General features: G+C 55.5%; 1 protein-coding gene across 3 annotated transcripts in view; it reads left to right on the forward strand.

Moving 5' to 3' along the window:
• The window catches only part of NCKAP1L (NCK associated protein 1 like), a 109,341-nt gene that overhangs the window by 43,398 nt on the left and 41,510 nt on the right, over window positions 1-24,433 (forward strand). For all 3 annotated transcript variants that reach the window (XR_007769894.1, XM_050925782.1, XM_050925784.1), the window contains exons 13-26: window positions 2,840-2,972; window positions 3,194-3,275; window positions 4,420-4,478; window positions 6,167-6,312; window positions 7,278-7,410; window positions 7,805-7,924; window positions 9,188-9,327; window positions 10,174-10,305; window positions 10,821-11,039; window positions 12,419-12,549; window positions 13,201-13,298; window positions 14,312-14,405; window positions 14,944-15,026; window positions 22,601-22,681. Coding sequence is in view for 2 of the 3 variants with exons in the window: in XM_050925782.1 (XP_050781739.1) it covers window positions 2,840-2,972; window positions 3,194-3,275; window positions 4,420-4,478; window positions 6,167-6,312; window positions 7,278-7,410; window positions 7,805-7,924; window positions 9,188-9,327; window positions 10,174-10,305; window positions 10,821-11,039; window positions 12,419-12,549; window positions 13,201-13,298; window positions 14,312-14,405; window positions 14,944-15,026; window positions 22,601-22,681 (1,651 nt within the window). In the remaining variant the exon portion in view is untranslated. The remainder of the gene's footprint in view (window positions 1-2,839; window positions 2,973-3,193; window positions 3,276-4,419; window positions 4,479-6,166; window positions 6,313-7,277; window positions 7,411-7,804; window positions 7,925-9,187; window positions 9,328-10,173; window positions 10,306-10,820; window positions 11,040-12,418; window positions 12,550-13,200; window positions 13,299-14,311; window positions 14,406-14,943; window positions 15,027-22,600; window positions 22,682-24,433) is intronic.

Genomic DNA, 24,433 nt, shown 5'->3' on the forward strand with positions numbered 1-24,433 from the left:
GCAGGATCTTATTAAAGGGGACAAGACAAAGATGCCACATTTATTATGATAATTTGATTTATGACTAATAACTAATATCTTAATTCTTATACACACACACACATTATACCTAATACCTATACACACACACACACTCACATTATACCTAATACCTATACACACACACACCCACATTCATTAGGTGCCATTTGGGGGTTGGTCCTGCTTTGAGCAGGGGGTTGGATGCTGCATAGTTACCAGTCCTGAAGATAGCTTAAGTTCATGGCTTGATTTTGCAGCTTGGGTTCGTAGCTTGTGGCGGCTAACTGGCCAGGAAAGCCGGGCACAAGGCCGAGCTGGATCTCTGTTTGGCAGGCACTGATGTTCTTCCATGTTGGCAGCAGAATGTTACCCAGGCCATGTCTACATCTAAAATTTTGCAGCGCTGGTTGTTACAGCTGTATTAGTACAGCTGTATAGGGCCAGCGCTGCAGAGTGGCCACACTTACAGCAACCAGCGCTGCAAGTGGTGTTAGATGTGGCCACACTGCAGCGCTGTTGGGCGGCTTCAAGGGAGGTTCGGGGAACGCGAGAGCAAACCGCGGCGAAGCTGGTCTCCTTCCCCGGTTTGCTCTCGCGTTCCCCGAACCCCGAACAAGCAGGTCTCCTTCCCTGCGGTTTGCAGGGTGGTTCCGGAACGCGAGAGCAAACCGGGAAAGGAGACCAGCTTCGCCGCGGTTTGCTCTCGCGTTTCCCGGAACCACCCTGCAAACCGCAGGGAAGGAGACCTGCTTGTTCGGGGAACGCGAGAGCAAACCGCGGCGAAGCTGGTCTCCTTTCCCGGTTTGCTCTCGCGTTCCGGAACCACCCTGCAAACCGCAGGGAAGAAGACCTGCTTGTTCGGGGAACGCGAGAGCAAACCGCGGCGAAGCTGGTCTCCTTTCCCGGTTTGCTCTCGCGTTCCCGAACCACCCAGCAAACCGCGGGGAAGGAGACCTGCTTGCTCGGGGTTCGGGGAACGCGAGAGCAAACCGGGAAAGGAGACCAGCTTCGCCGCGGTTTGCTCTCGCGTTCCCCGAACCACCCAGCAAACCGCGGGGAAGGAGACCTGCTTGCTCGGGGTTCGGGGAACGCGAGAGCAAGCCGGGGAAGGAGACCAGCTTGATTACCAGAGGCTTCCTCAGGTATGCTGGGATACCTGCTTATTCCACGGAGGTCAAGAAAAGCGCTGGTAAGTGTCTATACTTGATTACCAGCGCTGGATCACCAGCGCTGGATCCTCTACACCCGAGACAAAACGGGAGTCTCTCATCTCACCCTTCTTTTTTATAGGCTTTTAGTTTGGATTCAAAGTCTATAGGTCTTGCTGTGTCACACTGCCTCTGGGTTTAGATTGATCATCCATCAATTGCAGGCGTGACTTTCAGCCCTGAACCTGGCTTTGATCTTCTTTCTGTTGTTCTGTTGTCCTTTTCTTTTTAGGGTGGATGCTTCTTACTTTGTTTAGGGCTGTTGTCTAGGTCTTCAGCCGTTGGTATTTGAACTTTATCTCATCAGGACAGGCTGGGGCTGGAGGTTGATTCCGTCATTCATACATACCTCATTCACACATCTAAACTAAACTAATAAGATTACAGCAGAGTTTGCAAAAATGAAGGTTGGAGGAAGCTTTCACAAAATGGAGTGAGTGTTTTAAAATGGGGTTTGAATTACAGTATGGAACAGAAGTTACAGTGTAGGCAAGTGTTGTGAATGGTGAACAGAAGTTACATTAATAAAGTGAACAATTAAAAACAATTTCATTTATCAGTTCTACAAAATGACCCCTGCGGGGAAGGGGAGACACTGTGGATCCTGCCCTGGGGGTTGGGGAGTTGGCAGCCCCAGCACTGCAGGCCAGACTGCTGTCAGGAGAGCTAAAGCAGCTCCCTGTAGCATTGGAAAATACTCTGGTGAAACACTTCAGGTTCTCCGTGGTTTATCTTCACACAGAGCCGGTCAAAGGGTGACTGGATCACAGTCCCTAGACCTGCCAGCGGGGAAATGGAAAAAGGTGCATTTAGGCTCCTCAGTCTAGCAGACAAACGTCTGACGTGCTCCAGCGGCTGGTCACTGAAGACGGCCTGCGAGCTGATTTTCAGTGGCATTCACGCTGCCCTGCCACCAGTCTGGGGGGCTCTGCATTTTAATTTAATTTTAAATGAAGCTTTTTAATCATTTTAAAAACTTTATTTACTTTACATACAACAATAGTTTAGTTATATATTATAGACTTATGGAAAGAGACCTTCTAAAAATGTTAAAATGTCTGACTGGCATGCGACACCTTAAATTAGAATAAATAAATGAAGACTCGGCACAGCACTACTGAAAGGTTGCTGACCCCTGAGTTAGACACATTCAGGCTGGAAATAATGAAATCAGGTTACCCAGGAGTGTGGGGGGTTCTCCACCGCTGGCAATTTCGAAAAGGTCTGCTTGAGTTCGAACAGGAATGTATTTGGGGAAGTGCTGTGGCCTGCGGTACTCAGGAGCTCAGACTCAGTGGTCGGAGGGGTCCCTTCTGGCCGTGGAATCTAGAGGGGAACGCTTGGCCGGTGGGTTGGTCAGCACTTCTCTGGACACCTGCGTGGGGGGGTAGCAGGAGTCCCATGGCACTGTGGTGGGCACGGGGCTGCCCTGGGTACCCTGTTTCCAGCTGGAGCTGTCAGATTTGGATCCCGCCCTGCCCGTCCCCAGGTGCGGCGATATGGGGGGAGGGTTGTGGGATTGGTTCCCCAGTGACTCTTGGCAGTAGGAGCCCGGGTGCAGCACTGTCTCCCTCAGAGGAGCCTGACCCAGCCCCTTGTCACCCCTGCAGTCACATCGCCGAGCTGCTGTTCCTCATGGAGCAGCTGCGTACCCTGGTGCACAGGCATGGCCCAGTGATCCAGCGCTACCACGTCCAGTACCTGGCTCGCTTCGACGCCCTGCTGCTCAGCGATATCATCCAGGTATGCTGAGGGGAAGGGCTCTGAGATCCATGCAGCCAGGACCCCGACAGTGAGACATGTGACCCTGGGAGGGAAAAATTCCCTGGGGCTTGGGAGCCCTGCACTAGCCAGCCCCATCTCTGGGCAGGAAAGCTGCCATCGCCATGGGCTCTCCACACCCCAGAATGCGCCTGCCTCGCTGCTTGCGAGAAGCCCCACTAAGCTGTGCCCATCTCTTTCAGAATCTGACCGTCTGCCCTGAGGAGGAGTCCATCATCATGTCATCCTTCGTCAGCACCCTGTCATCTCTCACCTTGAAACAAGGTATGCAGGTGCCCCCACAGCTCCCTGCTGTGCTCGGAGCAGCAGGTCCCTCCATGGGGTGTGCAGGCACCAGGCCATAGCTCCAGCACAGAACATAAGAACGGCCATGCTGGGTCAGACCAAAGGTCCATGTAGCCCAGTATCCTGTCTTCCGACAGTGGCCAATGCCAGGTGCCCCAGAGAGAATGTACAGAACAGTAATCACGAAGTGATCCATCCCCTGTCGCCCATTCCCAGCTTCTGACATACAGAGGCTAGGGACACCATCCCTGTCCATCCTGTCTAACAGCCATTGATGGACCTGTCCTCCATGAACGTATCCAGTTCTTTTTGGAACCCTGTTATAGTCTTGGCCTTCACAACATCCTCTGGCAAGGAGTTCCACAGGCTGACTATGTTGTGTGAAGAAATACTTCCTTTTGTTTGTTTTAACCTGCTCCCTATTAATTTCATTTGGTGAACCCTAGTTCTTGTGTCATGAGAAGGAGTAAATAACACTTCCTTATTTACTTTCTCCACACCAGCCATGATTTTATATACCTCTATCATATCCCCCCTTAGTCATCTCTTTTCCAAGCTGAAAAGTCCCAGTCTTATTAATTGCTCCTCATATGGAAGCTGTTCCATACCCCTAATCATTTTTGTTGCCCTTTTCTGTACTCTTTCCAATTCCAAAATATCTTTTTTGAGATGGGGTGACCACATCTGAATGCAGTGTTCAAGGTGTGGGTGTACCATGGATTTATATAGAGACAATACGATATTTTCTGTTTTATTATCTACCCCTTTCTTAATGATTCTCAACATTCTGTTAGCTTTTTTGACTGCCACTGGCGCTGCACATTGAGTGGATCATTCAAATGAGTGGGAAAGTGGGCAGCCCGGATGCCTGGGTTCACCACCCCCTCCAAGGCCCTGTCTCTGCCCCTGCCGCTGTGGGCCAGGAACAAAGAAAGTAGGGTTGCCAATTTTGATTGGATGCATTCCTGGAGATGTCATCACATTACATAATCTTTAATTAAAGATTAATCTTTAATTCTTGGAGACTACAATCCTGGAGGGTTGGCAACCCTAGCTCAGAGGGGAGAGCCCCCTGCTCATGGAGCTGCTGACGCCTCTCTAAAGCTGCTTCTCTTTCCTGCAGTGGACAAAAAGGAGAAGTTCGACTTCTCAGGGCTTCGCCTGGACTGGTTCCGGCTGCAGGTAACTCCTCCGCCAAATGTTTGCATCCCCATTAGGGGCTGGGCATCTGCCAAGGGTGCACATACCCCATCCACCCCCTGCCAGGCCCACAACAGCAAAAACTCCCCTGCTCAACCCACTGCCTGCACCAACAACCCCTCCCCGGCCAGATCCCTGCCAAGCCAGCACCAGGAAGCCCTCCCCTCCCCTGTTCAGCCCCCTGACAGGCTGCAACCGGCAACCCCTGACCTCCCGCACCCTGACCAGTCCCCGACTAGGGTTGCCAACCCTCCCGGTTTGGCTGAGAGTCTCCCTGAATCAGGCTTCATCTCCCAGAGGCAACTGAACCAATCTGGGAGATTTTAGGCTGCTAAAAGTCTGGTCAGTGGTGCACTGGGGCTAAGGCAGGCTCTTTACCTACCCTGGCTCCGTGCCGCTCCAGGAAGCAGCTGGCATGTGCTGCATCCCCTAGGTGGAGGCGGGGCTAGGGGTCTCTGCGCACTGCCCCTGCCCTGAACAGGAACTCTGTAGCTCCCATTGGCTGGGAACAGGGAACCGTGGCCAATGGGAGCTGTGGGGGTGATGTCTGCAGGCAGTGGCAGTGCGCAGAGCCACCTGGCCATCCCTGAGCCTAGGAGCTGCTGCTGGACATACCACCGCTTCCGGGACCCACATGAGGTAAGTGCTGCCTGGCCGGAGCCTGTACCCCATACCCTCTCCTGCACCCCAACCCCCTGCCCCAGCCCCCTTCCCTACCCACTCTCCCTCCAAGAGCCCAGATGCCTCCTGCACCCCAAACCCTTGCCCCAGGCTCAGCCTGGAGCCCCCTCCCACACTCTGAACCCTCGACCCCACCCTCCAGCCCAGAGCCCACACCCACTCCCACACCCCAACCCCCTGCTCCAGCCCGGTGAAAGTGAGTGAGGGTGAAGGGTGAGGGAGAGCGAGCGATGGAGGGAGGGGGCTGGAGTGAGTGGGGGCAGGGCCTCAGAGAAGAGGTGGGAGAGGAGGCAGGGCAAAGGCATTTGGGTTTGTGCGAGTAGACCAGGGGTAGGCAACCTATGGCACGTGTGCCGAAGGCGGCAGGCGAGCTGATTTTCAGTGGCACTCACACTGCCCAGGTCCTGGCCACCAGTCCAGGGGGCTCTGCATTTTAATTTAATTTTAAATGAAGCTTCTTAAATGTTCTGAAACCCTATTTACTTTACATATAACAATAGTTTAGTTCTATATTATAGACTTATAGAAAGAGACCTTCTAAAAACGTTAAAATGTGTTACTGGCACGCGACACCTTAAATTAGAGTGAATAAATGAAGACTCAGCACACCGCTGCTGAAAGGTTGCCAACCCCTGGAGCAGACAGTTGGAAACCTTACCCCCCCGCCACACCTACATCAGCTCTGCTCCATTTCTGTTCACTAACTAGGGCCACGGCCTGGCTCTGGGCTCCTCTGCCCTGGGAGCAGCCCCTGCCCAGCCACAGCCCATGGGAAGGACACCTGAGAGCGGGAGCTGGTGGAGCCGCTCCTGGCAGGGCTCGACCTCGGAGCCGGCAGCACCAAGTGCACAGCGCCCTGTCCTGGCAGCTAACAAAGTCGCTGTGCTCCACTGGGGGAGCTGCAGGGCTGATGGTAGGGGAGTGGTGATGTGGCTGCCCCAAGCCCTGGGGCTGGGCTCTTTCTCACCCCCTTCTCTGCCTCCCCCAAGGCTTACACCAGTGTGGCCAAGGCCCCCATGCAGCTGCGCGAGAGCCCGGACGTGGGCCGTGTGATGAACCTCATCATGTTCCACTCCAAGATGCTGGACTCACTGGAGGAGCTGGTAGTAGAGACTTCGGACCTGTCGGCCTTCTGGTGTGTATGCGCAGTGCCCGGTGCGTGCAGGCCAGCACTGCCCGGAGCCCATGGGCCAGCCCTGGGCCTGCCTCAACCCCATCAGTGCCTCAGTTTCCCCATTGCACCATTTGGTGCGGGAGAGGATCTGCTGCCCTCAGAGCCATGGTGTGAGGCCTGTTTACTGACTTTTCTGGGCAGGAGTTGCTCTGGGAGCACTGGACAGTCAGATGGTGGGTGGGAAGAGTTGGTACAGCTAGCCCAACAGTGTTGCTAAGGCCTGGCTTCTAGCCCTGTGCTTGGCCCATTCAGACCCACGCCCCTCAGAACCTGGCTCTGATCCAGGGTATGAGGGACTGAGATGCAGCTGCAGAGGGCACAGCAGCCAGTGGGATCCAGGCCTTTGAGCGACGTGAAGGGGCTGAAGTGGTGCTGCTCACATGGAATCACATGCACGCACACACAAACACAGAATTACATGTACATGTAATCACAAACACACACAAACACAGAATTACATGTACATGTAATCAGAAACACACACAAACACAGAATCACACACATACAAACGGAATCACACACATGGAATCACGCACATACACACAAACATGGAATCACATGCACATGGAATCCCACAAACACAGAATCACATGCACACACCTACATGGAAAGGCAGATGCGCACACACACAAACATGGAATCACACACACCTGGAATCACACACATACACACAAATACAGAATCACACACAGAATCACATGCAAACACCTGCATGGAAAAGCACATGCACACATAGACAAACATGGAATCACATGCACATGGAGTCGCACATGCAGACAAACACAGAATCACATGTACACGGAATAACACACAAACAGACACACACAAACATGGAATCACATGCACACACCTACATGGAGAGATGTATTCGCACACAGAGACTCTTTCTGCCCCACCTGTGCTGATGTGTCCTTCCACCCTGACAGTTTCTACGTCCGCCCCTTCGAGAAGCTGTTTGCTCTGACCATGGAGGAGCCGGCCATGCTGCGCTTCACCATCGTCTTCCCGCTCGTCTGCAGCCACTTTGCCCACTGCACCCACCCCATGTGTCCAGAGGAGGTGCGTAGCTGGGGGGTAATGCACGAGGAGGGGCACTGCCTGGGGAGAGCCTGGGGGGCACGCATGGTGATGCATCGGGGAGGTGCGGGGGACATGCATGCGGATTTAGGGGGGACATGGGTGGCAATATAAAGGGGAAGAACCCCCCCGTGGGAGGACCGGGGGGCATGCATGATGATCCATGTGGGGAGAACTCGGGGAAGGAGGGCTGGGCAGGCATGCATGGAGAAGTGTGGGTTAGGAGCAAGTGGGGGACACAGGACAATGCATGAGGGGGGGCAGGGTTGCCTCCCCCATGGGGTAAGAAGCTCAGTGGCTGGCGTTTGAGATCTGTGGCTGGAAGGTGCCAGGTGGGGAAGCAGAGCCGTGAGCCATCCCTGGCCTCTCTCTGCAGTATCCCCACCTGAAGAGCTGCAGCCTGGGTCTATGCAACAGCTTCCTGGAAGAGATCGCCAAGCAGGCTGCCAACTCGATCATGGACGCATGTGCCGAGCAGCGCAAACTCAGTGAGCAGGTGAGGGGTGTGGCACGGTGCTGGGGGGTGTTGGGGAATCTGCCAGCCTGGGGGCCCCTCTGTGAGCAGGTGAGGGGTGTGGCACAGTGCCAGGCGGTGCCTGGGGGATCTGCCAGCCTGGGGGCCCCTCTGTGAGCAGGTGAGAGGTGTGGCACAGTGCCGAGGGGTGCCTGGGGGATCTGCCAGTGTGGGGGCCCCTCTGTGAGCAGGTGAGGGGCGTGGCACAGTGCTGGGGGGGTGTTGGGTGATCTGCCAGCCTGAGGGCCCCTCTGTGAGCAGGTAAGGGGTATGGCACGGTGCTGGGGGGTGTTGGGGGATCTGCCAGACTGGGGGCCCCTCTGTGAGCAGGTGAGGGGTGTGGCACAGTGCCAGGGGGTGCCCAGGGGATCTGCCAGTGTGGGGGCCCCTCTGTGAGCAGGTGAGGGGCGTGGCACAGTGCCGGGGGGTGCCCGGGGGATCTGCCAGACTGGGGTCACCTCTGAAACCAGGTAAAGGGTGCGGCATAGTGTCAGGGGGTCCCCTCCCCGGGGCAGCCGCTAGACTGGGGGCATGGGGGCTCCTCTGCAAGCAAGTGAGGGACATGGCATGGTGCTGCAGGTGCTGGAGGAGCTTGTGCCCTTGGGGCAGTGCCCAGGGCAGCTGCCAGCCTGGGGGCCCCTTCGCGAGCAGGTGAGTGGCGCAGCACAGTGCTGGGGGTGCCTGGGGTAGCTGCCAGCCTGGGGGACACTTTGTGAGCAGGTGAGGGGCATGGGCATGGGGCTGGTTGGTACCGGGGGAGCTGCCAAACTGGGGGCACTCAGTGAGCAAGGGGGTTATGGGGCGTGGCATGGCACTGGGTGGGTTTGCTTCCAGCTTGGGGTTCGGTGGGCAGGTGAGGGGCACAGGGTGTGGCATGGCCCTTGGTTGGGTACCTTGTTGAGGTGCCAGCTGAGTGCACAGCAGCAGTTGCATGTACCAGGATTGCTCGCCATCTGGGCGCGCTGACTGAGGGCTGTGGCCGGCCCTCCACAGGCTGCTCTCCAGGTTGGCAGAGCCCTGCAGGGCTGTTTGGTGCTGGAGAGTATAGAGATGGCCGTATTTGGAGTCGTGTAGCCTTGCCAGGGCAAGATGAGCCAGATGCCAGGCAGGTGGGATGTGTCCTGCACCAGGACTGGGGTGCGGGGGGAGGGGACCCTATGTGCATCTGGGGGGCTGCCAAATCCTGGCCCTCCAAGCCCCCAGCCGCTCACTCACTCAGTGCCCCCGTCTCTATCTCCTGGGAAGCTGCTGCCCAAACACTGCGCCTCCACCATCAGCAAGGCCCGGAACAAGAAGGCCCAGAAGCAGCCCCCCAAGAAGGGAGAGCCGGAACGGGACAAGCCAGGGGCCGAGAGCCAGAGGAAGGACCGGATCGTGGTGACCAAGTAAGCCCACTGCAAGGGGGTCTCCCAAGGGGCATTAGAGCTGCTCTGCCATCCCTTGGGGGTGAGGGTTCTCCCCATTCAGAGGACTCCTCCCCCTGTGCTTCAGATGGCTGGGGTAACCGGGCAGTGGGGGGACAGGTTCTGGGTCCCCAGAATGGCTGATGGCTCAGATCCGGGAAGCGATACTGGTACCTGGCCCTTCATAAGCACTCCCAGCCTTCCCATTGCCCAAGATACACTTGGTTCATTGGACTGCCCATCGCCCCTCGGAGTGCAGGTGGGGGTGAACCCAGGCATCGGGGCTGCCCTGTTGCCCGTCAGAGCAGAGGTGGGGTGAGCCCAGGCATCTGGGCTGCCTGTCGCCCCTCGGAGCAGACGTGGCAGTGAACCCAGGCATCTGGGCTGCCTGTCGCCCCTCGGAGCAGAGGTGGGATGAACCCAGGCATCCAGGCTGCCTGTCGCCCCTTGGAGCGGAGGGGGTGGTGAACCCAGGCATCCAGGCTGCCTGTTGCCCCTTGGAGCAGAGGGGGTGGTGAACCCAGGCGTCCGGGCTGCCCGTTGCCCCTCAGAGCAGAGGTGGGGTGAATTCAGGCATCTGGGCTGCCCGTCACCCCTCAGCGTGGAGGGGGTGGTGAACCCAGGCATCCAGGCTGCCCATTGCCCCTCGGAGCAGAGGTGGGGTGAACCCAGGCATCTGGGCTGCCCACTTTCCCAGTCATTTGAATGATCCCACCACATTTGGGGTCTGGGAGCTAGTGTGCGTTGGGCTGACAGGTGTGGGGGAGGGGCCCGGGCACCAGAGCCATTTGCGGCGAGCGGTGACCGTGCCGGCGTCTCTGCCCCCAGCATGGACAAGCTGCACCAGGTGCTGAGCGAGCTCTCCCTGAGCATCAACCACGTCCCCAGCTTCACCGTGTTCGAGCACACGGTCACACCGTCCGAATACCTCAGCAGCCACCTGGAGACGCGGCTCAACAGGTCCGTAGGCCCCATGGCTGGCTGGCTGGCTGGCTGGCTGCGGCGTGTCCCCGCGCATGGCTCGTGGGCCTCGGGCAGGCGGGGATGGGAGTGCGGCGAGTCCCTGCCCATGGCCTTTGAGCAGGTGGGGAGGGGGACACAGCATGTTCCTGTCAGTGGTCCTCAGGCAGGTGGGTGGGGAGCGGGATGCGGCGTGTCCCTGTCCATGGCCCTCAGGCGGGAGGGTGAGGAGAGGGGCACAGTGTGTCCCTGTCCATGGCCCTCAGGCGAGCGGATGGGGAGGGGAACGTGGCGTGTCCCTGTCCATGGCCCTCGGGCTGGGAGACTGAGTTGGCTATTGGTGCTGTTACATCCACAAGCCCCAGCCAACTTCTGAGCTGAGTTGTGCTGGGAGATGCGCATTCGCAGGGAACATGGGAGTGGGGCTGGGTGCTTTCAGTGGGGAGGTTGTGGACTCAGCAGATCCGCTCAGGGATCTGTGTGGGGCCCCCTCTGAGCCCCCCATCCCCTTACAGATCCTTCGTGTGGATGGCCAGCTACAACCAGGCTACGCAGGAGATTGCGCGGCCCTCTGAGGTGCTGGCTGGCCTGCGCTCTTACCTTGCCTTCATCCAGTCACTGGGGCAGTTCACGTGCATGGACTCCAGCCGCATCATCCGCAACGTCCTGCTTCAGCAGACACAACCCCTGGACTCCAGCGGGGAGCAGACCCTCACCACCATCTACACCAACTGGTGGGTGCCTGGGCTGGGGGCAGCGTGGCCTGGGCCACCGGACAGGAGAGAACCCTGGGTATCCCTGGGCCATGGGGCAGGAGAGCCTGAGAGATGCCTGGAGGGATGGGGGAAATGGGAAAAGCTGACCTATGAGGAAAGATTGAAAGTCTTGGGCATGTCAAGTGTAGAGCAGAGAAGGCCAAGGCAGGACTTGACACTAGTCTTTAGCTACGGTCAGGGCTGTTCTGAAGAAGGCCGAGGCCCAGTTGTTCTCCATGTGCATTGATGGGACATGAAGGAATGGGCTGTTTGCAGCCAGGGGAATCTCGGTTAGATAGTGGGAAAAGCTTCCTGGGGTCGCTGGGCTCTGGAGCAGGCTCCGAGGGGGTTGTGGAATCCCCATCACTGGAGGTTTGTAGGAACTGGTTGGACAAATCCCTGTCAGGGATGGTCCAGATGTCCTGCCTCTATGCCTGGCCTATGTGGCCTCTTGTGGTCCCTTCCAGTCCCATATTTCCGTGGTTCTGTGCACCTGGGGGGATTTATGGGGCTGAAATGCTGGTGCTCGGAAAGCGACGGGTGGCCCTGCCCAGCATGGGGACAGCGATGGGAGAAACAGTCAGGCCCCTTGATCTCGCACTTTCTGGGCAAATAGGGCTGGGGAGGAGAGGGAACAAAAACCTACTTCTAGAGCCAACAAGGCAGCAGGCTGCCCATGTGAGAACTTCCCTTAGCCAGTGCCCCTCAATCCTGACCCACAGCCCTCTGCTATCCCAGTCCTGGGCTCCCTCCAGCTCTGTCAGTGCCCCTCAGTCCTGACCCACAGCCCTCTGCTGTCCAAGTCCTGGGCTCCTCCCCAGCTCTGCCAGTGCCCCTCAGTCCCGACCCACAGCCCTCTGCTGTCTGAGCCCTGGGCTCCCTCCAGCTCTGCCAGTGCCGCTCAATCCTGACTCACAGCCCCTGCTAGCCCAGCCCTGGGCTCCCCCCAGCTCTGCCAGTGCCCCTCAATCCTGACCCACAGCCCTCTGCTGTCCGAGTCCTGGGCTCCTCCCCAGCTCTGCCAGTGCCCCTCAATCCCGACCTGCAGTCACTGCTAGCCCAGCCCTGAGCTCCCCCCAGCTCTGTCAGTGCCTCTCACTCCCGACCCGCAGCCCCTGCTATCTCAGCCCTGGGCTCCTGCTCAGCTCTGCCAGTGCCCCTCAATCCCGACCCGCAGCCCCTGCTAGCCCAGCTCTGAACTCCCCACACAGCTCTGCTAGTGCCCCTCAATTCCATCCCGTGCTCACACACCGGTACAAGGGAGTTTGGGCTCTGGCAGGGCAGACTCAGAGCAGGCTGGGAGAACAATGCTGGGCCTGGCTGTCCGGTGTAAGTGGATGCTTTTTGGCTCCATGCAGGTACCTGGAGGCGCTGCTGCGCCAGGCCAGCACTGGGGCCATTGTGCTGTCCCCAGCCATGCAGGCCTTCATCAGTGTCCCCAGGGAGGGGGAGCAGAGTTTCAGTGCAGAGGAGTTTTCAGACATCTCAGGTGAGCCGCGGCAGCTCCATGACCTGATGATGGGGCCGCATGACGGCGGGATGCAGAGGGAGCTGCATGGCGGTGGGACAGCTGGCTCTGGCTGATTCTGGGGACGGGGGTGAGGATGCGTGGTGGCAGGACAGCCGGCCCTGGGGACGGGGTGTGGAGACACACAGCAGTAGGCCAGATGGCTGTGGGGCTGAGGGTTGGAATATGCAGTGGCGGAACGGCCAGTTCTGGGGGCAGGAATGGGGATGCAAGGTGGCGGGACGGCTCTGGGGATGGGGCTGAGGATGCGCAGCAGCCGGACGGCCCTGGGGTTGGGGCTGGGGATGCTCGGCTGTGGGACGGCTCTGGAGATGGGGATGGGGATATGCGGCGGCTGGACGGCTCTGGGGATGGGGATGGGGATGGGGATATGCAGCGGTGGGACGGCTCTGGGGATGGGGCTGAGGATGCATGGCAGCCGGATGGCCCTGGGTTTGGGGCTGGGGATGCATAGTGGTGGGATGGCTGGCTCAGAGTGAGCTGGGCTGGCTGGCTGGAGACTGGGAGGCCCGGTGCTGGGACATGCCGTTCTGGGGTGTGTGAGGGCTGGGTGTGACCCAAGCAGGCCAGAAGGAGCTAACGCTCTGTGTATGATCTGCTCCCCTCCCCCAGAGATGCGGGCGCTGGCCGAGCTGCTGGGTCCCTATGGCATGAAGTTCCTGAGTGACAACCTCATGTGGCACGTCACCTCGCAGGTGGTGGAGCTGAAGGTAGGAGGCTGGGGAGGGAGAAGCCACTGCTGGGTGCACTCAACTCCCCAGGGCTACGGGCTGGGCAGGCAGCGGGAGTCAGTGCTTAGAGCAGAGTACCCAGGACTCCTGGGTTCCCTGGGAGCAGTGTGCAGTTAGCGTGGTAGAGCTGGGGGGCTAGGAGCCAGGACTCCTGGGTTCCCTGGGAGCAGTGTGGAGTTAGTGTGGTAGAGCTGGGGAGCTGGGAGCCAGGACTCCTGGGTTCCCTGGGAGCAGTGTGGAGTTAGTGTGGTAGAGCAGAGGGTCTGGGAGCCAGGACTCCTGGGTTCCCTGGGAGCAGTGTGGAGTTCGTATGGTAGAGCAGGGGGTCTGAGAGCCAGGACTCCCGGGTTCTCTGGGAGCGGTGTGGGGTTGGTGTGGTAGAGCAGGGGGTCTGGGAGCCAGGACTCCTGGGTTCTCTGGGAGCAGTGTGGAGTTAGTGTGCTAAAGCAAGGGGTCTGGGAGCCAGGACTCCTGGGTTCTCTGGGAGCAGTGTGGAGTTAGCGGGGTAGAGCAGGGGGTCTGGGAGCCAGGACTCCTGGGTTCTCTGGGAGCGGTGTAGAGTTAGTAGGATAGAGCAGCATGGGAGCTGGGAGCCAGGACTCCTGGGTTTTATTACCAGACCTGTTACTGGCTTGGTGTGTTCCCAGTGGATAATATCCCATCAGCTCCCAGCTGACTGTGGGGAGCACAGGGCCCCCACTTCTAGGTTCATGTGATTGTTATACGGGGCTCAGTACATCAGTGTCTGGGAGTTCCCTTCAGAGCTGGAGGTGCTGGCGTTTGGCAAAATACTGATATCAGGGGAGAGTCCCATGGCAGCAGCCCCTGGCTCTGGGTGAGTTGGGTTTGGCTGGTTCTGGCATTGGGTGAGTTGGGCCGGGCTGATTCTGGTTCTGGCTGGCTATGGGCCAGTCAGGCCTGGCTGGCTTTGGCTCTGGCTGGCTCCGGCTCTGGCTGGCCCTCGTTTACCATTGTGATTGTTTCTGTTGCAGAAATTGGTGACTGAGAACATGGACGTGCTGGTGCAGATCCGCTCCAACTTCTACAAACCAGAGCAGATGGTATCACTGCTGCCCAGGCTGACGTGTAAGTGTCATTCCCCCTCATTGCCCCGTCCCTGGCATCTGCATTGAACCCCCTGCCCAATCCATGGACGGCTGAGGATGGAGTTCAGGGCTGAGCTGCAATGAGCGCTGAGTGAAGAGGAGACTCAGGTGGGGAATAGCAGGTGGGGTGAGGAATGGGACTGGGGGTTGGGGCACTGGCAGAGCTGGGGGCTCAGGAGGGGGGGCTGAGGGTTGGGGTGATGGGTACTGGCAGAGCTGGGGGCTCAGGAGGGGGGCTGAGGGTTGGGGTGAGGGGCACTGGCAGAGCTGGGGGCTCAAGAGGGGGGCTGTAGGTTGGGGTGAAGCGGCACTGGCAGAGCCGGGGGCTCAGGTGGTGGGGCTGAGGGTTGGGGTGAGGGGTACTGGCAGAGCTGGAGGCTCAGGAGGGGGGCTCAGCATTGGGGTGAGGGGTGCTAGTTCCCAGGCATAGGCCCAGGAGTACGTTGTACCCCGTTTGGTTTGCAGCCCCGTCTCCTGTGTGTCCTCACAATTCATCCCCCACCCTATCTCTCCCCCAGCTGCTGACAATGTGCTGAAAAGAATGACCATCATTGGGGAGATCCTGAGCTTCCGCTCCATGGCACAGAGTGGGCTGCGTGAGGTGGGTGCTGGCCATTGGGGGTGGGGGGGAGTGGAACTGAGTGAGGCCTAGGCCAGCATGTCTGCGGGGGGCCATTCAAGCCCAGGGTGGAGGAGCTGGCTGCCCCCACTGTGCACCAGCCTGGGAGGCAGCATTGGAGCTGTGTGGGGCAGGCCTTTCACACTCTTCCTGGAGCATTATGGGGCTGTGATGGAGGGGAGTCACTGACCCCCCCCCCCGCCATGTATGCTGGGGACGTGGCTGGGCAGGGGTGGTGAGTGTCTCACATCCCTCCGAGGACAGGTCTCTGGACAGCTGTGTCATAAACAGATAGCTAAGGGTTAATGTCTCTTTCACCTGAAGCACCTGACCAGAGGACCAATCAGGAAACCGGATTTTTTCAACTTTGGGTGGAGGGATTTGAGTGTCTGAGTCTTTGTTTTCTGCCTGCCTGCTTTCTCTGAGCTTTGGAGAAGTAGTTCTATTTTCTAGTCTTCTGTTTCCAAGTGTAAGGACAAAGAGATCAGATAGTAAGTTATATGGTTTCTTTTCTTTGGTATTTGCATGAATATAAGTGCTGGAGTGCTTTGATTTGTATTCTTTTGGAATAAGGCTGTTTATTCAATATTCTTTTAAGCAATTGACCCTGTGTTGTATCATCTTAATACAAAGAGAACATTTGTACTTATTTTTCTTTCTTTTTATATAAAGCTTTCTTTTAAGACCTGTTGGAGTTTTTCTTTACTTCAGGGAAATTGAGTCTGTACTCACCAGGGAATTGGTGGGAGGAAGGAATCGGGGAGATCTGTGTGTTGGATTGCTAGCCTGATTTTTGCATTCCCTCTGGGGGAATAGGAAAGTACTTTTTGTTTCCAGGATTGGGAACAGAGAGGGAGATTCACTCTGTTTGGGTTCACAGAGCTTGTGTCTGTGTATCTCTCCAGGAGCACCTGGAGGGGGGAAGGGAAAAAGGATTATTTCCCTTTGTTGTGAGACTCAAGGGATTTGGGTCTTGGGGTCCCAGGGAAGGTTTTTCAGGGGGACCAGAGTGCCCCAAAACACTCTAATTTTTTGGGTGGTGGCAGCAAGTACCAGGTCCAAGCTGGTAACTAAGCTTGGAGGTTTTCATGCTAACCCCCATATTTTGGACGCTAAGGTCCAAATTTGGGAATAAGGTTATGTCATGGTGTGCAGTGGTGGGAGGATCTAGACAGAATCCAGAAGCCAGTAGGAATATTATATTTTTCTTTTCTCTGCTAAGGGCTTTTTAGCAGAGAGAAACGGTTGGTTTTAAAAGGGAACCAGAGAGAATTTTTTTTTTCTGCTCTCTCTCGCAGTTTGTGGCTTGCATGTTAAGGGTCTTTTGTCATGCAATAGCCCTCCCATTAGGAGGCAAGTACCGGCACTTATATGCATGCAAATAAAGGGTTTTTCTGGTTTCCCTTCATTGAACATTAGCTAGAGAGAGAAAAAGAAAAAAGCACTGTTGCTAGGCAGACTCCAGGAGGGAACAGAGCCTGCAGTTCAGAAGATAAACACCGGAGGGCACCCCAACACAAGAAAACAGGAACCATGACTTCTAAGGCAAAAATTGGCGCCGAAGAACAAATCAAAGAAGCTGAACACAGGCGACAACTGGAAATAAAACAAAAAGAGATGGAGATGAAAGAAAGAGAAGAACAGATCAAAGAGGCAGCCTACCAAAGAGAACAGGCAGCCTACCAAAGAGAACAGGCAGCCAAAGAGGCAGCCAAGGAGGCAGCACACAAAAGAAAACTAGAAGAAGAAGAGGTGGCCTACCGAAGGAAACAAGCAGAAGAAGAGTTGGCCCACCGCCGAGAAATGGAAAAGCACCAAAAAGAAATGGAAAAACAACAAAAAGAAATGGAAAAACAACAAAAAGAGAATGAAGAGAAGGAAAAACAGAGAAAACATGAACTGGAGTTGGCAAAAGCTGGGCTGCATGTGCCAGCCAACCCTAACAACCCGGCGCCCATTATTGCTCCACAGCACAGGAAATTTCCCACCTACAAGGCAGGTGATGACACCGAGGCCTTCTTGGAAAATTTTGAAAGAGCCTGTCTTGGGTACAGCATTCCCGAAGACCAGTACATGGTAGAATTGAGGTCACAGCTCAGTGGACCTTTAGCAGAGGTGGCAGCTGAAATGCCTAAGCACCAAATGAATGACTATAAACTTTTCCTAACCAAGGCCAGATACAGGATGGGGATAACCCCAGATCATGCCCGTCGGCGCTTCAGAACCCAAAAGTGGAAACCCGAGGTGTCATTTCCCAAACACGCCTACTGCATTGCAAAAAACTATGAGGCCTGGCTAACAGGAAACAACATTCAAACCTTGGAAGAACTGAACCTCCTCATACAAATGGAGCAGTTCTTGGATGGTGTTCCTGAAGACATCACACGGTACATACAAGATGGAAACCCCAAGAATATCGCTGAGGCGGGGGAGATTGGAGCCAAATGGATGGAACTGGCAGAAAGCAAGAAAGCTACTGTCAAGGGGAACGATTACCCCAGGGGGCACACAGACCATAAACCCTACAACCGAGGACAGCCAAAGACCCCACATACCACCCAAGTAAAGCCACAGATACCCTACCCTTCAACCTCACCAGTCTCCAGTAACTCACCTCGGCCCAGTGACCCATCAGATGGAAGATGCTTTAAGTGTAATGAACTGGGACATATCAAGGCCAAGTGTCCCAAGAACACCATGCGAGTGCAATTCATTACACCACCATCACACCAAAGATCCCCAGGCCCGGATGCCTCTCAAATACCCTTGGAGCGAAGGGAAAATTTGAGAGTGGGCGGAAAGAAGGTTACTGCGTGGAGAGACACGGGGGCACAAGTGTCAGCTATCCACCAATCCTTCGCTGACCCCAAATTCATCAACCCAAAGGCCAAAGTTACAATTTACCCCTTCATGTCACAAGCTGTAGACTTGCCTACAGCTCAACTGCCTGTCCAGTACAAAGGCTGGTCAGGAATGTGGACTTTTGCAGTCTATGACAATTATCCTATCCCCATGCTACTGGGGGAAGACTTGGCCAACCAGGTGAGGCGGGCCAAGAGAGTGGGAATGGTTACACGTAGCCAAACCAGGCAAGCAACCAGGCAAGCAACCAGGCAAGCTTCCAGACCCATTCCTGTTCCTGAACCGTCCACAGAGGCCCCGTCTGTGTTACCAGAGACCCAGACAGAGGTAGTGGACCCGGATTCCATGCCTACCACTAAAACAGCCACAGCATCTCCAGTCCCAGGCCCGGAACTGGAACAGCAACCAGCACCAGCAAGTGAAACCCCCTCTTCAAACTCAACGCCAGTGGGCGCCAGCGAGCCACAACTGGCAGAAGCAACAGACAGCCATACCCAAAAGGCTCAGCCAGAGCCTGAAATACCCTCAGGTGCACCAGCAGAGAGCGGTTCACCAGCAACGAAAACAACCCCATCACCTACATCGCTTCCAGAGGGACCAAGCCCAAGTCCACAGTCTGAGGAAGAACTGGTGACCCCAGCCTCAAGGGAACAGTTCCAGACTGAGCAGGAAGCAGATGACAGCCTTCAGAAAGCTTGGGTGGCGGCACGGAGCACCCCACCGCCTCTCAGCTCTTCTAATCGATCCCGGTTTGTTATAGACCAAGGACTTTTGTACAAGGAAATTCTTTCTGGTGGACACCGGGAAGAATGGCAGCCGCAAAAACAGTTGGTGGTTCCAACTAAGTACCGGGGGAAGCTCTTAAGCTTAGCCCATGATCATCCCAGTGGCCATGCTGGGGTGAACAGAACCAAGGACCGGTTGGGGAAGTCCTTCCACTGGGAGGGGATGGGCAAGGACGTTGCCAAGTATGTCCGGTCTTGTGAGGTATGCCAAAGAGTGGGTAAGCCTCAAGACCAGGTCAAGGCCCCTCTCCAGCCACTCCCCATAATTGAGGTCCCATTTCAGCGAGTAGCTGTGGATATTCTGGGCCCTTTCCCAAAAAAGACGCCCAGAGGAAAGCAGTACGTACTGACTTTAGTGGACTTTGCTACCCGATGGCCAGAAGCAGTTGCTCTAGGCAACACCAGGGCTAACACTGTGTGCCTGGCCCTAACAGACATCTTTGCCAGGGTAGGTTGGCCCTCTGACATCCTTACAGATTCAGGGTCTAATTTCCTGGCAGGGACCATGGAAAAACTGTGGGAAACTCATGGGGTGAATCACTTGGTTGCCACCCCGTACCACCATCAAACCAATGGCCTGGTTGAAAGGTTCAATGGAACTTTGGGGGCCATGATACGAAAATTCATCAACGAATTCTCCAATAATTGGGACCTAGTGTTGCAGCAGTTGCTGTTTGCCTACAGGGCTGTACCACATCCCAGTTTAGGGTTTTCACCATTTGAACTTATGTATGGTCACGAGGTTAAGGGGCCATTACAGTTGGTGAAGCAGCAATGGGAGGGGTTTACGCCTTCTCCAGGAACTAACATTCTGGACTTTGTAAGCAACCTACAAAGCACCCTCCGACACTCTTTAGCCCTTGCTAGAGAGAACCTAAAGGATGCTCAAAAAGAGCAAAAGGCCTGGTATGACAGACATGCCAAAGATCGGTCCTTCAAGGTAGGAGACCAGGTTATGGTCTTGAAGGCGCAACAGGCCCATAAGATGGAAGCATCATGGGAAGGGCCATTCACGGTCCAAGAGCGCCTGGGAGCTGTAAACTACCTCATAGCATTTCCCAATTCCTCACTAAAGCCAAAAGTGTACCATGTTAATTCTCTCAAGCCTTTCTATTCCAGAGACTTACAGGTTTGTCAGTTTACAGTCCAGGGAGAGGATGCTGAGTGGCCTGACGGTGTCTACTACAACGGGAAAAAAGACGGTGGCGTGGAAGAGGTGAACCTCTCAACCACCCTGGAACGTCTGCAGCGGCGACAAATCAAGGAGCTGTGCACTAGCTTCGCCCCATTGTTCTCAGCCACCCCAGGATGGACTGAACGGGCATACCACTCCATTAATACAGGTAATGCTCACCCAATCAGAACCCCACCCTACCAAGTGTCTCCTCATGCCCAAGCTGCTATAGAACGGGAGATCCAAAACATGCTACAGATGGGTATAATCCGCTCATCTACCAGTGCATGGGCATCTCCAGTGGTTCTGGTACCCAAACCAGATGGGGAAATACGCTTTTGCGTGGACTACCGTAAGCTAAATGCTGTAACTCGTCCGGACAACTATCCAATGCCACGTACCGATGAGCTATTGGAAAAGCTGGGACGTGCCCAGTTCATCTCTACAATAGACTTAACCAAGGGGTACTGGCAAGTACCGCTAAATGAACCTGCCAAGGAGAGGTCAGCATTCGTCACCCATGCGGGGGTGTATGAATTCAATGTCCTTCCTTTCGGCCTTCGAAATGCACCCGCCACCTTCCAGAGGCTGGTAGATGGTCTACTAGCTGAAATGGGAGAATTTGCAGTTGCCTACCTCGATGATGTGGCCATTTTTTCAGACTCCTGGCCCGAACACCTACTACACCTGGAAAAGGTCTTTGAGCGCATCAGGCAGGCAGGACTAACTGTTAAGGCCAAAAAGTGTCAAATAGGCCAAAACAGAGTGACTTACCTGGGGCACCAGGTGGGTCGAGGAACCATAAACCCCCTACAGGCCAAGGTGGATGCTATCCAAAAGTGGCCTGTCCCACGGTCCAAGAAGCAGGTCCAATCCTTCTTAGGCTTGGCCGGATACTACAGGCGATTTGTACCCCACTACAGCCAAATCGCTGCCCCACTGACCGACCTGACCAAAAAGACCCAGCCAAATGCAGTTAAGTGAACTGATGAGTGTCAAAAGGCCTTTACCCAACTTAAGGCAACGCTCATGTCGGACCCTGTGCTCAGGGCCCCGGATTTTGACAAGCCATTCCTAGTAACCACAGATGCATCTGAGCGTGGTATAGGAGCAGTGCTCATGCAGGAAGCAACAGATCACAACTTCCATCCTGTCGTGTTTCTCAGCAAGAAACTGTCTGAGAGGGAAAGTCACTGGTCAGTCAGTGAAAAGAAATGCTATGCCATTGTGTACGCCCTGGAAAAGCTACGCCCATATGTTTGGGGACGGCGGTTCCAACTACAAACTGACCATGCTGCACTAAAGTGGCTTCATACTGCCAAGGGGAACAACAAGAAACTTCTTCGTTGGAGTTTAGCTCTCCAAGATTTTAATTTTGAAATTCAACACATCACAGGAGCTTCTAACAAAGTAGCTGATGCACTCTCCCGTGAGAGTTTCCCAAAATTCAGTAGTTAAAAAGTTTTCTTAAAATGTAAAAGTCTGTTAGTTATATACTTAGTAGTATATGTAAAGGTGCATGTGTTGTATTAATCTGTTTATTTTCAAGTTCTAGAAGGAAATCGCCGCCAGTGAGCTTCCCCACTGTCTGCAATTTGGGGGGCGTGTCATAAACAGATAGCTAAGGGTTAATGTCTCTTTCACCTGAAGCACCTGACCAGAGGACCAATCAGGAAACCGGATTTTTTCAACTTTGGGTGGAGGGATTTGAGTGTCTGAGTCTTTGTTTTCTGCCTGCCTGCTTTCTCTGAGCTTTGGAGAAGTAGTTCTATTTTCTAGTCTTCTGTTTCCAAGTGTAAGGACAAAGAGATCAGATAGTAAGTTATATGGTTTCTTTTCTTTGGTATTTGCATGAATATAAGTGCTGGAGTGCTTTGATTTGTATTCTTTTGGAATAAGGCTGTTTATTCAATATTCTTTTAAGCAATTGACCCTGTGTTGTATCATCTTAATACAAAGAGAACATTTGTACTTATTTTTCTTTCTTTTTATATAAAGCTTTCTTTTAAGACCTGTTGGAGTTTTTCTTTACTTCAGGGAAATTGAGTCTGTACTCACCAGGGAATTGGTGGGAGGAAGGAATCGGGGAGATCTGTGTGTTGGATTGCTAGCCTGATTTTTGCATTCCCTCTGGGGGAATAGGAAAGTACTTTTTGTTTCCAGGATTGGGAACAGAGAGGGAGATTCACTCTGTTTGGGTTCACAGAGCTTGTGTCTGTGTATCTCTCCAGGAGCACCTGGAGGGGGGAAGGGAAAAAGGATTATTTCCCTTTGTTGTGAGACTCAAGGGATTTGGGTCTTGGGGTCCCAGGGAAGGTTTTTCAGGGGGACCAGAGTGCCCCAAAACACTCTAATTTTTTGGGTGGTGGCAGCAAGTACCAGGTCCAAGCTGGTAACTAAGCTTGGAGGTTTTCATGCTAACCCCCATATTTTGGACGCTAAGGTCCAAATTTGGGAATAAGGTTATGTCAAGCTGTGCCCAGGTGGCCTCTGGAAAGCAGAGACAGTAACTGGCCCCAGTCCCTCTCTGGGGATGGTGGGGAGGGTTTGTTGGCTAACACCTGTGCGGTGCTTGGAGAGCCTCAAGCATTGCATTGCTCCTTTCCTGCACTTGGCTGCTGGGCAGTTGTTAAAGAGCTGCCACGTCCCACCCCAGAGGGTGCCTGGGGCTGCTACATGAGAGGGGCAAACTGTGTCCATTGCCATCTCAAGGGCTGGCTCTCTTCTCGCTGCAGGTCTTCTCCAACCGCTGCCCATTCCTGATGGGCCCCATCAAGTGCCTGAAGGACTTCGTCACCCCAGACACGGACATAAAGGTGGGGGCGACTCTTGTGCTTCTCTCTGCTGTGGGTGGGCTCTGTGGCTAGGCAGGCAGATCAGAGAACATGCTGGGCTGCTGCGCAGGCAGCCTCCCGCTGCTATCCACATCCGGGCCCCGGGGTGATTGGCCCGGGTGTCTCTCCTCCTGCCAGGGGCCTTTACCCCAGCTGGGGATCCAGAGTGCGGCAGTTTGTGCCAGGCCCCACAGCCCTAATCGTGGGCTGGGGGTGGGGTTGTCCAGCCACATGGGAGATGCCCCTTCCCCCAGGAGACAAAAGTCCCAGCTCCCCTCCAACCTGCATCACAGCTCAGGTTGATCTGGCTCAGGTCTCAGGAGCAACCACCGGGGGTCTGCAGACCCAGCTGAGGATGGGTGAGGGGTTTTGCTGCATGAACCAGAGTTCTCTCTTTGGCACCTGAGTTAATATTTATCCATGAGCGTGATGGAAACTCTGGGCCTGAGTTCAGCCCCTGCCCACGCTGCAGAGATGGCAATGCTGGACGCCTGCCTGCAGCAGAGGGGGGTCTGGGTCTGTTCAAGCCGTCGCCTTGCAGAGCCTGGGCCCAGCATGCTGCAGTGTCCACAGGGCTCTCAGCATCGTCCCAGCCAGCAACAGCCTCCCCAGATCACTCACTGCAGTCTCCAGGCGGGGAGTGCTGGGGGCTAGTGGTTGCCTGTGCCTGGGCCAGTGATCGCGGCTGCTGCAGAGGAGAGGAGCACTCAGAGCTTGCCGCGAATCCTCTGCCCTGCCCTGAGGGAACCCAGGCCTGGAATGGTGCAGAGACCCAGGGTAAGAAATGGAGACACCCCCCAACTCCCACTCCAGTGCCAGGACTGGGTGGGCCTCGCTGGGAGGCTGTTCTGTGGGTATAAGCCCCAGGGGGCTCCGCTACCAGAGGGTGGCTGGCCAGAGCTGCACTCTGGGAATGTGTCATCTCGGCCCCATGGGCCTTGGTGGCAAAACTTCCCTGACATCAGTGGGTTGCGGTTCAGCAACCCACAGTCCCCAGGGCTGCCCTGGCCGGACAATCTTGTGTCGGGGGCCCTGGCGGGTTCGTTGGCCTCCAGCCCTGGGTGGGAGTGGAGTCTCCTCTGGAAAGTGGGTGCCCAGGCAGCCTGACATGCCACAAGTCACCTGGGGGCCTCTCTCGAGTTAGGCAGAGGCGTGTGGCGTGTTGTGCTCAGCCCTGCACTGTTGCTCTGAACAGGGACACTGCGCTGCCAGGGTGGCAGGGTCTGGGGATGTTCTGTCATGTGGAGAGGCCTGAACACACGCTGTGTCCTTGGGTTGGAGCACGTTGTGAGACTCAATAAACTGTGAGCCAGAGTTTGCCCTGGGCTCAGCGTGGGCGGCTCCTAGGTGGCAGAACTGGGATGTGCAGATACTGTTGGACGCTGACTGGTCCATACTGCTCTTGTTGCCCCGCTGGTGCCTGGGGGAGTGGTATGATGTGTGAGCATGGTGGGCTCCTGCTGGCTTTGGCGGACAGGCATGTTCTGGTGTGGTGGGTCCCTCCCAAGGTGGCAGCTTACAGAGTTGTATCAGTTCAAATTGTGCTTTCCTGGCTGGGCCCCATTTTCAGCCCTAAGGAGCTGGTGTTGCGGGGTCCTCGTGGAAACCAAGGGGACATGCCTGTTAGATGGGACCCATCCTTAGTATCGATATTTGAGAGGTTGGCCTGAGGATAGTGGCAGAGCAGAGCAGGCCTGTGTTAATGACACAAAGTGTGAATGGAGAGCAGGGTGT

Source organism: Gopherus flavomarginatus, chromosome 16 (genome assembly GCF_025201925.1).
Source record: "Gopherus flavomarginatus isolate rGopFla2 chromosome 16, rGopFla2.mat.asm, whole genome shotgun sequence".
Classification (NCBI taxonomy): Eukaryota; Metazoa; Chordata; order Testudines; family Testudinidae; genus Gopherus; species Gopherus flavomarginatus.